The following is a 16,361-nucleotide window of genomic DNA, read 5'->3' on the forward strand; positions in this document are numbered from 1 at the left end:
TGTTATCTTTGCATATTAAATTCTTCTTCATTGTATGAATTTTAGATTGCAATTTATCATTTGCTGAGCGTAGCTCACTCCCTAGCTTTGGGATACTTTTCAGAAGAACCTTTTCATAAGTGATGGCGGAACACCCAGGGTTCACATATAGTCGCGTACTTCGGCTGACAGGTTATTTAATGTTTTCCTGGCAGTAGTTGGTGTTTCTTTTTGGGTGGTTTTGTCATAGCATAAATAGTTAAATGTTTGTAAACCACCTTGCATATCTGAACTTCTTTTTGTAATAGTTTGAATGTTAAATATATGTTTTGGAAAAAGTTTAGAGGCACTTTTATGTTCCTATTGAAGTCTTTTAGAAATTTTTTATACATGCAATTTGAAAATTGAACTGTTCTAAACGTCCAATTCCGTTCCCGCCTCGTCTATACGAACTAACCGGGCCGGATCGTGACAGCTAACGCATGCATGCACTGTAACCTCTCATCACAATTTTATGGCACAAATTGAAATTTCATGTTAGTCAGCTTAATGAACACTTTATTTATCATGACAGTCCTTATGAAGATGTAAAAACGACAAATCCTGTTTTGATGATAAACAGAACAATAATGAGTTATCAACTTGTGAATTAACTATTATGATTGAGGCTGATTCTACGACATTCGTTGAGTTTAAAACAAAATCTGCATTGAATAAAGCCCTTCAAACTAAACATATTGTTAAATATGAAATAGTCTTTTCTATAAGTATTTAGATGTATCAAAACCTACAGTTAACCTTCTCCACCTTCTTGTTGAGATTCCATTCAATTGTCACCATCTCAGCAGATATACCATTTGAAATGATGACAGTTTGCTTTAATTACACTTACTAAATTTGAATTTATAAAAGGGTTTCTACCTTTATTTCCTAATCTATTATTGGTCTGCATTGCAACTATCTTACAACTATATGAAGTTCAGAGCTAACTAGCACCCAAACCTCCAAATTTTTGTACTTGGTTGACTTCATCATCTAGTTGTTTTTTGCACTACATGGATATTTTTTCAATCATATATCATTTTAGAAAAGGAGTTCCTAATAGGGCAGACGAATTGTTGTTGCACAAATCATGGTAAATTAGCCCTCAAAAGTCTAATTGGCCATATAGACCAACTATAAGGAGTCAAATCAGACCACATGTGAGATAAATTGAACTAATTTTCAACCCTTTAAGAATCATATTTAATTATGGCTCCATTTTTAACTACTATTATTTGATTTACATTATTAGGCTGAATCAGTCTCGTTCGATAAAATAAGTTCAAATATTATAATACAATTTGACTTTTCCCAATAAAGGATTAGTTTGGATTTACATTTTGGCTATATATATGTCACCTATGATGCACCGATACTTCTCTTCAAAGAGGCGTTTCAACACTATCCCACATGACACACGTCTAATACTACTACAATACGTGTCTAAAAACATGTCCAATTAAAAAAATATTAAATACAAATTGGACACGCGTGTTTAAATATTTTATGAATTATTTCAAATATAACTTTTTGTATTTAAAATTTTTATTTATTTAAAATATAAAAACTAAATTTCTTATTTCATATGCACAACGCCAACTCAATCGCCCGCACTTAATACCTCATTCATCAAATATTATCATTTTCATTTCTGTTTGGCAAGTTACGACTTTGGTTGCACAACAATGCTCGGTTCATCTCAGCATCGACATATGATGTCGTTACAACATCGACATTTCAAAACCATCTCCACATCTAAGTCTGACATTGTCTTGACATTGATGCTTGACGCTAGTAATTTCTACGCCCACAACTTGACAGCTCATCTTTATTCAACATCTTTTTAACATTGATGACCAACACCCTCTCAACATCGACGACAGATACCCTCTTGGCATTGACGTCTGATACTTACTGCATAACATCGATGCCCGACTCTAAACATAATTTTCGACTCCTCTCTCGATGTTTGATACATGGCATCGACGCCTAACTCTCGACATCTTAATATTAATCATTTTAAGCATAAAATCTAGTTCAATGACTTATTATTTATAAATTATTTTCAATATTATACTTAATCAATTTTTATACACTATTTTTAAAATATTAAAATTATAATATCGTGTTCAACCCGTGTTCATGTTCTATATTTTCAATAATTGATGTGTCATGTGTCTGTGTCGTGTTGATTCGTATCGTCATGTCCGTTCCTGTGCATCATAGTATGTCACCCTATTTCAATAAATAGATATTGATGCTTTGTAATTAATTATTGATGATAAAGGAAATATCAGTATTTGTGAGGTCAATTGAATGCTCCTAAGATCACCCCTAGCATTAATGAACATGATAAGTAAATAATAAGGCTTTAATTGATAATTTTGTGTTATTGAAGTTATATGTATACCCCGGCATTACCACACATGTTAAGGACCTACTTTGGCTTTGCTTGGTAACATTGCGTTATTGATGGTATATAATAATTGATATAAAATAAAGCACTAATTCCATAGAAACGGACAAACTGCTTTGCAATTGAGTTGCCAAATCATGGCTAAAGCATGCATGCATTGTAGCATCTCATCACAATTTTATGGAAGAAATTGAAATTACATGTTAGGGCAGATGAATTGTTGTTGCACAAATTGAAAATACAATCAATGAACTATATTACCAAATCGTTAGAATTGTTAATGGTAACCATAGCTGTCAAAGAGTGCATGCAGATTCTTATTCTTAGGGTGCGTTTGGGACGGCTTCAGGCCTGCTTTGCTTTATAAAAATTTATTAAGTGCTCGTTTGGGACATTGCGGTAGAACAAAGTTAGGAAAATTTCTGCGGCTCGCCGCTGCTTCTCGCGACCTTTGATTGCGTCCCACGGTCCGCTGCGGCTCACTGCTTTCCGCCGTTTCGAAGGGGATAAATGACGGAAAAGCCGGGTCGCTCCGATGCGCGCCTTCTCCGATGGGCATATTTTTCTCTGCAGCGTCGTTGTTCTCCTCGTTAAAAAGCAAGGGTTTGCGTCATTCCAGGCTACGCTGTTTCTTCTTGGGAGGATTCATTGATATCTGATAGCTTCTCTGGTTACAAACGGCCAAGAGATATCGTCGGCCTGAACCAAACAGAGCTACAGGTACTGCATGTTTGCATCTCATTTTCTTCTTATCCGGCCATCTTCTGCTCTTAGATTTAATTGGTTTGGATTTTACAGGAAGGAGATGTGAAGAACAACCAAGTTTCCGGCTTAACTCATCAGTTCAGCTTGCCGAAGACTTCATCGGAGATAGCGGCGATCGAGAAGTTCCTCCAGTTTCAAGACTCATTAGTCGCACAAACTTTCTTATGCTATAAATTAACCATTATAATGTGACCCCAAAGTCATTTTCAAGACTGCCGAAATGGAGAAATAAAATAAATAAAGCAATTTTCTTTTTTTTTTATTGCGGCAGGTGGTTAAAAACTATGTGCACCTTCCGCGGCTCCACCACCCCTTCCGTCGGCTTGGAACACAGAAACTCTTCCGGCGATGACGTCGTCGCCAGCGATCCTCTGGAACTCCAACCCTTTGCTAGTCATCTTTTCCCCTTGCTTTTGAAGTTGAATTAACTAGTGTATCGGACTTAGCTTGAAGCTGAAGTTATCGATTACTTCTGAGGAAGAAAATATAGTTCTCTGTGCTCTTTCTCCAAAGCACATTGGTGGATTTCTCGTTCAAGGTGATTGCTGGTTCTCTCTTACTATTTTTGTTTTGGAGGAAATTTTAGAAGATCATGAAGGTTCCGCCGGCAAATGGGCTTCCGGCCAATCCTATAAAAACATAACAAATTAATTTAAATTATGATTAGAAAAAGTTAAGTTAAAATTTTATAGTATTTTGATATATAAACTTATTAAAGATTTGATAAAATTAATTAATTTTAATTCATAAATGTTAGTTGATTATTATATTTATCTAAATGTATAAAAGGGTATCAAGGTAATTTGTTGTCATACAGCATCAACACAGCAACTCAACAGTTATACCACCCAAACAAAATCTATTGATTTTTGTACAGCAACTTTAGAAAGCAGCTTTATGGACAACAACTTCACAACCTGCTTTACCGACAGCTACAGCCGTCCCAAACGAAGCCTTAAAGTGCTTTAGAAAATTTAGCAAAATTATCATGAATCTAATGCATACCAATTGCCTCTCAAATTTTCAGGTAAAAACAAGAGATCAAATCATCTGTTGGTCATGCAAGAAGATCATTAAAAGCCACAGCTATTTCTCTAAACTTTATCAGCAGCCAAAACTAAGGAAATTACGATGACCATGACAAAGCAAAAATAAGGGTTTGTTTGGGGATGCAGTAGCAACCAGCACTCCTAGCTGGTGCAGCCAGGAAGCAGCTTCTTGCAGCATGGTTGGTGGAAAGGCAGCCTTGCTGCATGCACAAACACTGCGTATACCGAAGCAACTACCCACAAAGAATTGTAAAACTGCTCTAAATGGAAAGACACTGCACAGATACAGAAGTCAGAAACTTGGCAAAAAATAGACCAGCCAACCAGCCCTGTATCTGTCATTAGTCATGAGAATCATAATGCTAAATGCATGTATCAACCCTATTATGTCATAGCATATTGTATTTGACTACTTATCTTTGGAAAGGGATAAACGGTGGAAACATATAGCATATTGCATCATACATGCCAGCAGCTATAAAATAATAAAATAAACTTCAAATAAAACTGAAGCACCAACATAATTCACAACAAGATGTGAAGTTTAATAATAGGAAAAAGAAAACAAAATAAAAGAGAAAATATTTTACTAAATATCAAATGCTTCAAGGATACACTGATTTGGATCATGAGGCACAAGCCTCATCTCTGTTATCTTAGATAAATATGTCTCATCAGGGCACTCAGCATCCGAACCCCCCTCAAACTCATCATCTTTAGCATCTTCAGCCTCAATCTTCAGAAAAGCCGGATGAGAATCAAAATACTATTTAGTGCTAAGAGAGAAATATTATAATGGCACCAACATTATAAACTATGATACATAATGCATAATATACAGAGGTTATGTTTGGAGACGCCAGTTCATGCAATTCAGAATTGACTTCCAATGTGAGCACGGTCATGGCAGTTTAGCACATCAGATTTTTTAGCAGCACCAAACCAAATCCACTCACATAAGTAAGGCCCTCGAAACTGTATCTTCTTTCTCAAACACAAGGAATAAAGAAAAAAATCTGTCTTTACTAATTGCCGATCCTAACTAAAGCCTAAAGTCCAGGCCTCAACTTCAGCTTTTTCAAATATGGCATTCTAAATTTCTACCATTTAGATTGTGGCATGCAAACTGCAATTAAGAAAATAATAATTGGCAAACAAAATTTAACCAGCTAACTTTTAGCTAAGGCTAAAAGCCTTTTACCAATTAAGTAATGTTTTGAAATATTAAAAGGGCTAATATCTATCTTGAAGCATCAATTACCAGTTTAAACCTTTATTTAACAAAATACAATTCAGTTGTCCTTACAGAGATCCACAACTTACCAGGGCTTCAAACTTAACTGAACTTCAATCACATATATGACTATCTTTATCTTTTTCAACACGACCGGTGGAAGCTTGATGAATAGTAGAAGTTTGCAAAATAAGGGACCCTTAGTGTCCTAGCTCTTTGGTTTGCTACGCCCATACAATGCAGGAGTTTGTTTAGATTACTTATCCGTCATCTTGTGGCTTGAACTAAAAGCCCAACAGGTAACCAGGCACAGGGATTTTCAGGGGATAAACCACACGGTCATTTTGCCATTCAGAACAATAACTAAGCTCCAGTTTGCAATGGGCAACAAACATTTCATGCTTACTTATTAGAAAGGGCAAATAGCATAGCACTACTCACAACACAAGAAGGGTAAAACTTGCAAAATCACAAAAAATGACAATTAAATTAATGGAGTGCAGAAAAATAAGAAAATAGCAGTTAAAACTCCATTTTATATCAGAAGAGAACTTTCAATTTAGCCAAGTTAAACCGATCACAATAGGTGTTTGGAACTAAGAAATTTGAATAGACTTGAAAGGATGTAATCCAGTGCATGTCTACGTTAATTGCACCACACAAAAGAAATAGGAATTGACATTTCAGTCCAAAGCAAAAAAACTAATGAGAGTGAATCACTTTAATCTTTACAGGGAGAAGTTTATTAATAGCCATCGGATCTATACTCCCAATTTTACTAAATGTAAAGGGAAATATCCAATTTCCAAGGAAGAATAAAAGGTAGCACTCAATTCACAGTTCTCCCGCAAATGCTGGGTCTGCAAATGGATTGATGTAACCAAGAATATACCAATTTCCAAGAGACCATAGATGTGATTCATGATCAAGACCTCTAGGTTACACAAGGAGGGTACCAAACCATTGCTTTGAACCCATTTTTAAGAAGCAAAAAAAAAAAAAGTAAATAAAAATATATGAAGGTAAAATCATAAAGGAAAATTAAGCCTTTGTAACAGGAACAGCAATTACCTTGTAAGTAAATATGTCAAAAGAAATTCTATAATGTTCAAATATTTAAAATACAGAGAGAAACAAACGCTTAATGGCAAATTGTCAATCTCTTTTTTCAGTTCAAATATGCATATGCTAGTAAGTCTCCGAAAGAAGAATACAACGCAATACCCAAATCAAAAGTGTACTAGATGGTAACTTGTAATTTTGTAAATGACAAATGAATTGAAGACACTTGGCATATTATAACAAAATTAATGATGATTGTTAGCTCTATGATTGGTTCAGGAACTTGAGGATTCAATTTAACATTCTACGGATGAAAAATTAGAAATGGAGCAAAACATTTTAAAATAGAATCAATACTACGGAACTTGAATAGACAAGATGGAAAGTAAAAAAAACAATAAAATTTTACAAAAGCTTAATAGTTTTAAAAAAGTTGCCCAAAGACAAAAAAGTATTCTTTTTTGGTGGAAGTGATATCAGGCAGTCAATGATGGTTGATTACTTGATAACTAGTGAAATTCTCAGGAAAGTTGCAAGGGCTACTATGATCATCAGTTTCCATCAGACTCAATGATTGCTTTATCATTGTATTCAGTGTTAGAAGCAAACCAACAGACCAAATATAAAACCCTATATTTTAATGTAAGCATGATTTCTTTTTTCCAAAAATCATTCCATATTTTAGAAATAAGTAAATCCATCTAATAGCTTATACAGTTAACAGTTAATTTAAATGAAATTCCTTAACAGATAACCATTTAAAACTAATTTAATTAAATGCAATACTGTAGCATCTCCACTCCACTAACCGAGCCATGCATTGGCTGATTTCCATCCAACGGCTGCCATTATGAAAAAAGTAAATGAAAATCTAAATGAGAAGTCATATATTGGGGATAGGCCCGCACAAGTAAAGACGAAAGACCTGATAAAATAAGCCTTAAGGTAGTCGTATAGTAGGTACCCTACATTCTCTCACTTCTAAAAGTTGAGAATTCAAACTCTTCCTTGAATGAGAGAGCTACCCTCCAATTCTAAAAGTTCGTAAAGCGGACCTAACTTAAAATTAAAAAGTTATAAGTGTGCAAAAGTATATAGTCAACATATCACTTGCATAAAATATTGAACAATAAACATAACGGGAAAGATGGAAAGCTAAATATACATGAATTTCTTGTATAGCTTATGATTACTATAGAAATCCTCATATTATTTTCAATTAACTGCAAACATGTTTTTATTTCTTCTACTATGCTTGCATATTTCATTGAGCTCTAGCTCATTGGTAGTGGTTTTACTGTAAGAAAGAGGAAGAAGTCAGTGGGCTATAAGGCAAGAAGTTTGACTGCCCTCTTTGTGTACATAAATTTTGGATGTACATAGAGATCAAAAATAGAAGCTGTACGGACATACTTTTTGGGTATGTAAATATGAGTGGATGTTTAGTAAGCTCTGTATTTTATGTGATGTGTTTTAAATATGCTTACAGTTATGAAAATTTTACTCCAATTGAGAATTGAAAATAAAAATCCCTCGATGTGTTGGGATAGTCTGGATAGGCTACTTCCTACTCACTTGATCCTGATAGAAATATTTCAAGATGGGTGTTAGTAAGAGATATGTCTCTCAAGATTCTGCTTCTCTGTTACACTTCAGGTAGACTGTAGGAAGGTCAAAATGGGGTGTGACACCAAACATGTAAGAGGTATCCGTGCCAATAAAAATAAACTAATGGTAAAATGAAAATCCTACATTGAAATAACAGTTAAATGTGGTTAAACATCAACTTAGCATATTCCAAAATTGTGTGGCATGCCTTTCATCAAACCTGGCACTGTATAAAAACCTTGTCAAAGAAATACAGCTATAAATGAAGGAATTGAAGTCTATTAAATACACCCGATTACTCATCCACTAGATGAAAAAGAAAAACATCTACAAGTTTTGTAAAGTACTCCTTAGGTTTTCATTTATAAATATATTAAAGATTAATTGACTTCAATTTTTTAAAATTCTTCTTCGTGACTGACACCCCGCGCCTAATTCTAGCAAATTGCACCATGGCAAGCTAACTTATCAGAGTGAACATCTTATGGCTGGTATGAGCCTGTTAGCATTTTGTACTGGTGCAAGCTCACAGGTGCTAAAACAGACAATAACAAAATCGGCCAGCTCATAATGACAAGATCTCACTAAAATATACAAGATAGTGATGGTAAATTTGCACTTGCTCAATCTTGCCAGCACCAACACAAGCTCGCATTACTAAACTAGGACGGTGAGCTTGTCAGGCCTCTTTTTATTAACTATAATATTTTTTAAAATCTAATGTCAATGCCTGGGTTGCCAAAAAATAGGAGTGACATTTGTGCTGCCATCAACCTAAACATTTATGCTTGGATGGCAAGAGTACCAAAAAATCAATTAAAATGCAAAAGTGATGCTCGAGTTTCATTAACCCAAGCAGGCTGTAAAATATTTTGGAACTAACATCCGAGAAGCTGGAAATCATGATGACATCAAAACTTAGGCTTTCATAAATGGGTTTCCACAACCCCAAGCGAGAATGCATGACCTGCCAAAATCCTAAGTGTGAATGAATGGATTGGTTAAAAAACAAATGTTCGTTTAACACAATCCTACTTTTCTTTGTCTACAATAGAGCATATTAAAATCCTTATTTACAAACATTAACAAAACTTAACTTTTTCATCCAAAGGACAAATTCAGAACTGAAGATCTTATATAGAGCACTATTTATGAAAATGTAAAGTTAATTACACATTACTAAAAAACAGCACCTCCGGCTTTACAATTCTAGAGAGAGTCCACAATTCTAAAGAGAGAGAATCCTTTTTGAATTTCTGTTAGAACCATTTTAGCGGGAGGTTTGATGATCACCGTGGCAACCATGGCCGGAGTTGATCGGAAGCCACCTCCGGCTTCCATTCCTTCCGATCTGGTGTCTTCTTGCTCTGTTTTAAGGAAAAGTCTTGAATCAAGAATTTCGTCTCCTGGAACCCTTGTCATTAAGGAAGTTTCGGATCCTCCAATATCTTCTAACTTTGTTTCCTATTCTGGTAAAGGTAAAAATGTGTTGGTGAGTGACTCAGTTTTCCCTCCAATGCCCAATGGTAAGAATTCTTCAAAATATGAAGATCAAACTGATAAAGATATGTCTTCTTCGGCTGACCTGTATTGCGAGTTAACAGATTTTCTAATTCTGTTAGTGGGATTAAAGTTTCTTTGTTAGAAGAAGGAGAAATTGCATCAACAAAATCGGAATTGATTCTCAACCAAAATTTTTCTGTAGCACTTAAAAGAAGTTTCTGGAAATGCTCCTGAGAAGTCCCAACACGATGAATTGAATGTTGACACAGTAAAGCCAATTAATGTATGGAAGAAACCTTCAAATATTGTAGTAGATCCTTCAAAAGTGAATGTGGAATTGACTGAGGATGGAGTTGCTGTTAGAATGTTGGCAAGTAATGAACAAACCAATATCCATAGACTGTGAAACTCTATGGTGGTCTATGTGTTTGGAAACTCTATTCCGATTTGTTAATAAGCTCTGAGTTAAGAAGACAATGGAATAAATTTGGTGCTTTAGTTAAGTTTGGGAATGGACTGATTTCTCTGTTCGTTCCATTCTCAAGAGACAATGGAATTTGTGTTGAGTGGAGGTCTGTGGTTTGTTGGGAACCATATAATTGGTATGGACAAATGGAATACTCAATTTTCTCCTCTAACTATGAAGGGTTTGTAGAATTACTGAGAATGCTTCAATAGAGACTAAATTAAAAGAAGAAAATGAGATAGATATCGCTGTAGAAGCAGGAGTTGCTGAAAAGGTTGCTAACCCGGTAGCTCACGTTGTTAATAGCAATGGAACTTATAAAGTCAGTTCTGGAGAATTGAAGTCAGTGGACAATCTTAATAATACTGTTTCAGAAATGGAACCAGTGGGAGATGCTAAAACTACAGAAGATATTAGCACTTTAATAAGTGATAATGTCCCAGGTGGTATTGTTGAAGTGCATTCTGTTAATGTTCCTGTGTCTAATAAAGAAGAAGAAAATCAACTCTGTGTTGTCCGTGGAAAGGATTTGAATGATAATTGTAGTAATCTTTCTGATGGGAAGCATAAAGGAAAGCTATCCAAAGAATTAAAGAGATTGGGACCAGTCAAGATAAAATCAGAGAACAAGGAAAGGTGATGGTGGAACTGACTGGGCTGGGGCCAATACCCCATTTTGTAATTACTGTCGTCTATGGTTTTCTGGAATTGTAGGGGAGCAAAGAAAAAGGAAGCTTCCCACTATTTGAGAAGTTTGAAAGCTGAAAATGATGTTTTCTTCATTGGTTTAATGGAAACCAAGTTAGTAAATGTGGATAAAACTGAAGTTTGTAGAATTATTGGAAAGGATTGGGACTTCTTCCATTTTGCAGCTAATGGAATGTCGGCAGGTATACTTGCTCTCTGGAAAAGTAATATTTCCTCTTTTTCCATTGTTAATTCTTCTAATCAATGTGTGATAGGGAAATTACTTTCCCCTAAAGGCATTGAATTTATTGTTTCTATTGTATATGGAAATAAAGACCTGTATGAAAGAAGGAACTTGTGGAAAATGTTAGAAGATTATACTTCTAGTGGAACTTGTATTATAGGGGGGGGGATTTCAATTGCTTGCTTTCTAAGGAAGAAAAGAATGGAGGTAAAAGATTTTTATTTTCTCAAGGGCACAAAAAATGAAGAGCTGCATGAAATTGGTTGTGTGGGTCCGAAGTATAATTGGTGCAAAAACAAGGAATGCCTAGCTCGTATTTGGGAGAAACTTGATAGAATTTTATTAAATTATAAAGCTAGGGAGGAAATTCCTTTTGCTATGGTAAAGCATTCCAAGAGTTGCTTCTGATCATTGCCCATTGTAATTTAATCTCAATAATTAAAGAGTTCTCAAGCATAAGGAGATTAGATTTGAGAATGTCTAGTGTTCTTATGAAGCCTCAAGACGTATTGTGACAAAAGCTTGGAACAAAAATGATTTCGGGCCAGCTGCAGAAATTCATCAAAGGAAGGTGAGAAGATCTCTTAAAAGTTTATTTTATTGGAGCAAAAATAAGCTGAGGGAATTGACTGAATGTAAGGCAAAATTGCAAATGGAAATCTTATTGTTACAAGAAGAGGAAGCTTTGGAGAATGAGTTGAGCCATGAGAAGCTACTTATTCTTAGGAAAAAGTGCATGAGTTGAATGTCACTCTTGCTAGGCTTGCAACTTGGTGGAGGCAGCGTTCTAAAACTATTTGGATGGAAGAAGGAGATCAAAACTTTCGCTTCTTTCATGCATTTGCGACGGCTAGAAGAGATGGAAACATGATAAATTAAATTTCTCTTCCTAATGGTTTGATTGAAACAACCCAGAAAAACTGCAATTGATTTTTGAGGATTTCTATATGAAGAAATGGAAGAGAAGACATTGTGTATTATCTAATTGGCCAAAATTTGAAGTTCAAGACCAGCTGAATGATGAGATGAAAGCTCTAGTCAATTCTGATTTTACTAAAGAAGATTTATTTAAAACTGTTATGAAAATGAGTAATAATAAGTCACCTGGAACGGATGGAGCAAATGCATGTTTCTTCAAATCTTTTTGGAGTATTGTGAAGAAAGAGACTTGGAATGCAGTAGAAGATTTCTTTTCTATGGGTATTATGCCAGATAGTTGGAAAGAAACCATGATTGTTCTTATTCCAAAAATTCCTAATGCATATGAAGTTTCCAAATTTTGTCCAATAAGCTTATGTCAATATATCTACAAAATGGTGACTGGTATGATTTTGTCTAAACTCAAGCCTTGTCTCCCTAGTATTATTTCTGAATTTCAAGGTGCATTTGTTCTGGGTAGAGATATTTCAAAAAATTGTCTTTTGGCTCAAGGAGTGATCAACAAAATGAGATTTCAATTGCAAAGCCAGGTTCTATGCTTTTGAAACTAAACATGGAACAAGCCTATGATAGCATGTGTTGGGAGACATTGGATCAAATATTGAAGTTAATGGGGTTCCCAAATAAGATTATAAATCTTATTATGCAATATGTTACTTATCCAAAATTTGCTATTAAAATGAATGGGAATAAGGGAAAATGGATGGTTGCAGGTTGCAGTTTTAGGAAAGGCTGCCCACTATCACCTTGCTTGTTTATTCTGTGTTCAGAACTCCTATCGAAGGCTTTCAAAGATTAGGTGATCAGCTTGGAATCAAAGTGTCTGCAAATGCTGATAGACTTTTGTTAGACCGGTCCAGCCGGTCCGCACGGGACCGGCAGTTCGCGAATAACGCGGGATCTCCGCCTCCTGCGGAAATCTAGCGGCCCGACCGCCCCATTAGAGCATTTTAGGAAACTTTTTTGAGGGTTTTGAGAGGGAAATTTGAATGTAGGGACTGTTAAGAGATTTCCTTTTGATTTCTATGCATTAAATAGTTGATTTTCCTAGCGTTTGGGTATCTTGAATTTGGCTGAAATTTGAGATATTGATGTTTCATTTTGGAGTTATATTAATTGTCTTGTAATGTTTCTTTTATCTTCTTTATGTCCGATCTCTGTTCCCGCCTCGCACTTGCGAGCTAACCGGGCCGGGTCGTGACAGTTTGTTCACTGATTTGGGTTAGGTTTGCTTGCGAACTCAAGTATTACCTTAGGGTTACTTGAGAACTCAAGTATTTCCTATCAACTTTCTCATCTTCAATATGCTGATGATATCTTATTGTTTGCTAAGGCATCTAGAAGTAATGCTATAAAACTCAATCAGATTTTATCTGATTATTGTACCTGGACAGGACAGCATATAAATTTTAAGAAATCCATGATTCTCTATGGGAAGGTGGTATCAAGAAAGAGGAGAAGAAGATTGAATAAACTTTTGGGCTTCTCTCAAGTTGATGAAATAACCTATTTGGGTGTTAAAATGGGTTTAAGAAGAATGAAGGCTGATTTTCAATATATTTTGGATAAAGCAATGGTGAGGTTAAACACGTGGAGCTCTCGTTCATTGTCTCTAGCACGAAGAATATTGCTTACTAAAACGGCTTTTGCTTCTATTCTATCTTTTTTGATGTCTCATTCATTGATTCCTAAAAGTATTTTAGATGAAATTGACAAAGTGTGCAGAATTTTTTTGTGGCATAAGGAGCAAGGTAGAGAAGGAATGCATTACATCTCATGGAATATTGGAGGTTTTGGTGTTCAAGGTGCTGTAGAAAGACAGGATCCTTTAAGGGCTCGTATTGCGTGGAAATTCTTACAAAATGGAAACTCACTTTTTAGCAGAGTTTTAAAGTCTAAATATGGTGCTGAAGTTTGGGATGAAGAGCTAAAGAGAAATTCTTCCCCTTCATGGAGAATTATCAGAGATGGAGCTTATTTCTTAAAACCGATAGTAAGGTGTAATGTGTCTTCAGGTATTCATATTGATATTATAAAAGATATATGGTTATTGGATATAAGTCTTGAGAAATGGCCAGCTACTTGTAACTTTATTGATCTTCAAGATAAAAAGGTTTCAATACTTCTGGATGGTGACAAAAATTGGGATGTGATGCTTTAAAAACTAACTTTTCAAAAGATATGATTATTCTTATACTGACTACTACTATATTTGTTGAAAAAGAAGAAGACGAGCTGGAATTAATCAACACAAACTCAGGCAAATCTATTACAGCTTTGGCATATGAAGCTAGTTCTCCTTATCAGTAAAATAATTTAATTGATGTGAATTGGATGAGGAAGCAGAAAATTCCTAATAGGGAATATTTATTTTGGTGGAGATTAATCAATAATGCTTTGCCTACTAATTTTTGGTTGAATAAGAGGAAGCTGCAGCAAAATATTAACAGTCCAAGAGGATGTGATGCAATAGAAGATTCAGAGCATATTTCAATTCATTGTTCTAAATTATCTGAAGTTTTGGATATGTTGGCGTGCTGGGGGATTTATTTACCGAAATTCAACAATTTACAGCAATGTTGTGAAAATTTGAAAGGAATAGAATTTAAGTCGAGCATTACTAGAATTTACATTGCTGTTGTCTTTCAAAATTGGAAATCCAGGAATCATATTAAGCACGATAAAGTTACTTTTGTTTCTTCGATTATTGCAGCTTAAATTCTTTCATCATATTCGTCCTTTCACTTGTTTCCAATCGAAAAGAGCTGGGATATCAATCAGCAAGAGCTGTCGAATGCTTGGTGTCCCCCGCCCAAAGATTGAATCAAGCTTAATGTTGATGCTTCTTTGATGAGATTCAACATTGCGGGAATAGCTGGTGTATTGAGGGATTCTCAAGGCATATTTCTTTGTGCTTATGGGAAGCAAATAGTTCAATGGGATATTGCATACTTGGAATTGGTATCTATTCTTAGCTTCAAAAATTTTTTAAAGGATTGGATGAGGGCCAATATTGGTATTATCATTGAAGGAGATAATGTGAATATTATAAAGTTGCTTCAAAATTCAATGAAGATATCTCCGCATATGAAGAATAAAAAACAAAGTTTGGATCTTACTTTTCTAGACTTGTTTAGAAATGTTATTTTTCATTTTGTTCCTAGAAAATGTAATAATATGGCTTATTTTTGTTCACACCATGCCATATTGAGAGATTTTTATTAGGATCTTTTTTTGGGTAGTGAACTTCCATCAAGTTTTTTTCAGTTGATTAGGAAGGATTGTGATAGGGCTTTTATTTCGTAGTTGGTTGTATCTTCTTTCCCTTTATCTTGATTAATGCAATTTGCAAATCTTCAAAAAAAAAAACTAAAAAATAGCACCTGTAAAGGAACTAATTTTCTTCTTCCTCCAAGATCTTCAAAAAACAGCAGCAACAACAACAACAACAAGCCTTTATCCCACTACGTGGGGTCGGCTACATGAATCCTTTTTCTCCATTGTGTCCTATTAAAGGTCAAATTCTCGTTTAAATCTAAAAAAAGAAAGGTCATTCCTAATATTTTCTAACCAAGTTTTTTTATGTCTGCCTCTACCTTTCTTAACATAAGTCAAATCTAATACCTCTACTCTCCTAAGCGGGTCATTGGAAGGCCGCCGTTTTATGTGACCAAACCACTAAGGCGACTCTCTCTAATCTTATCTTCTACTGGAGCTACTCCAACCTTTTCACGTATATGCTCATTTCGTATCATATCTCTAAGGGTAAAGCCACTCATCCACCTGAGCATCCTCATCTATGCCACACTTAACTTAGTATTATGTTTCTCTTTTAATGGCCAACATTCAGCACCATAAAGCATTGCAAGCCTCACTACCATCTTATAGAATTTTTCCTTAAGTTTGAGGGGTACTTTTCTATCACACAACAAGCCCGATGCATTTCTCCACTTCAACCATCCAACTTGAATTCTGTTGATAATATCTCCATCTATTTCACCATCATTCTGAACAATAAATCCAAGATATCTAAAACGCGTACTCTTATTAATGACTTGATCGCCCAAAGTCACAATCCCCTCACTAGGTCTATTACTACTAAAATTACACTCCATATATTCCGTTTTAGATCTACTCAAGCGAAAACCTTTAGTCTCTAATGTTAACCTCCATAATTCAAGTTTACTTTCAACTCCCTCTCTAGTCTTATCAACAAGAAAAATATCATCAGCAAAAAGCATACACCAAGGTACATCCTCTTGCAAATGTCTAGAGAGAACATCCATGACTAAAGCAAAAAGATAAGGGCTTAAGGCTAATCCTTGATGTAACCCAACCGAAATAAGGAAATACTTGGTCAAACCACC

The 16,361-nt window shown here is 35.1% G+C and overlaps 1 protein-coding gene across 1 annotated transcript in view; it reads right to left on the bottom strand.

Moving 5' to 3' along the window:
- LOC110092719 (chloride conductance regulatory protein ICln) overlaps positions 1–16,361 on the bottom strand; it is a 30,271-nt gene that overhangs the window by 8,100 nt on the left and 5,810 nt on the right. The window contains exon 3 of the mRNA XM_028697361.1: positions 4,867–4,987. Within this exon, the coding sequence (XP_028553194.1) occupies positions 4,867–4,987 (121 nt within the window). The remainder of the gene's footprint in view (positions 1–4,866; positions 4,988–16,361) is intronic.

The sequence above is a fragment of the Dendrobium catenatum genome, unplaced genomic scaffold (genome assembly GCF_001605985.2).
Source record: "Dendrobium catenatum unplaced genomic scaffold, ASM160598v2 fragScaff_scaffold_920, whole genome shotgun sequence".
Lineage (NCBI taxonomy): Eukaryota > Viridiplantae > Streptophyta > Magnoliopsida > Asparagales > Orchidaceae > Dendrobium > Dendrobium catenatum.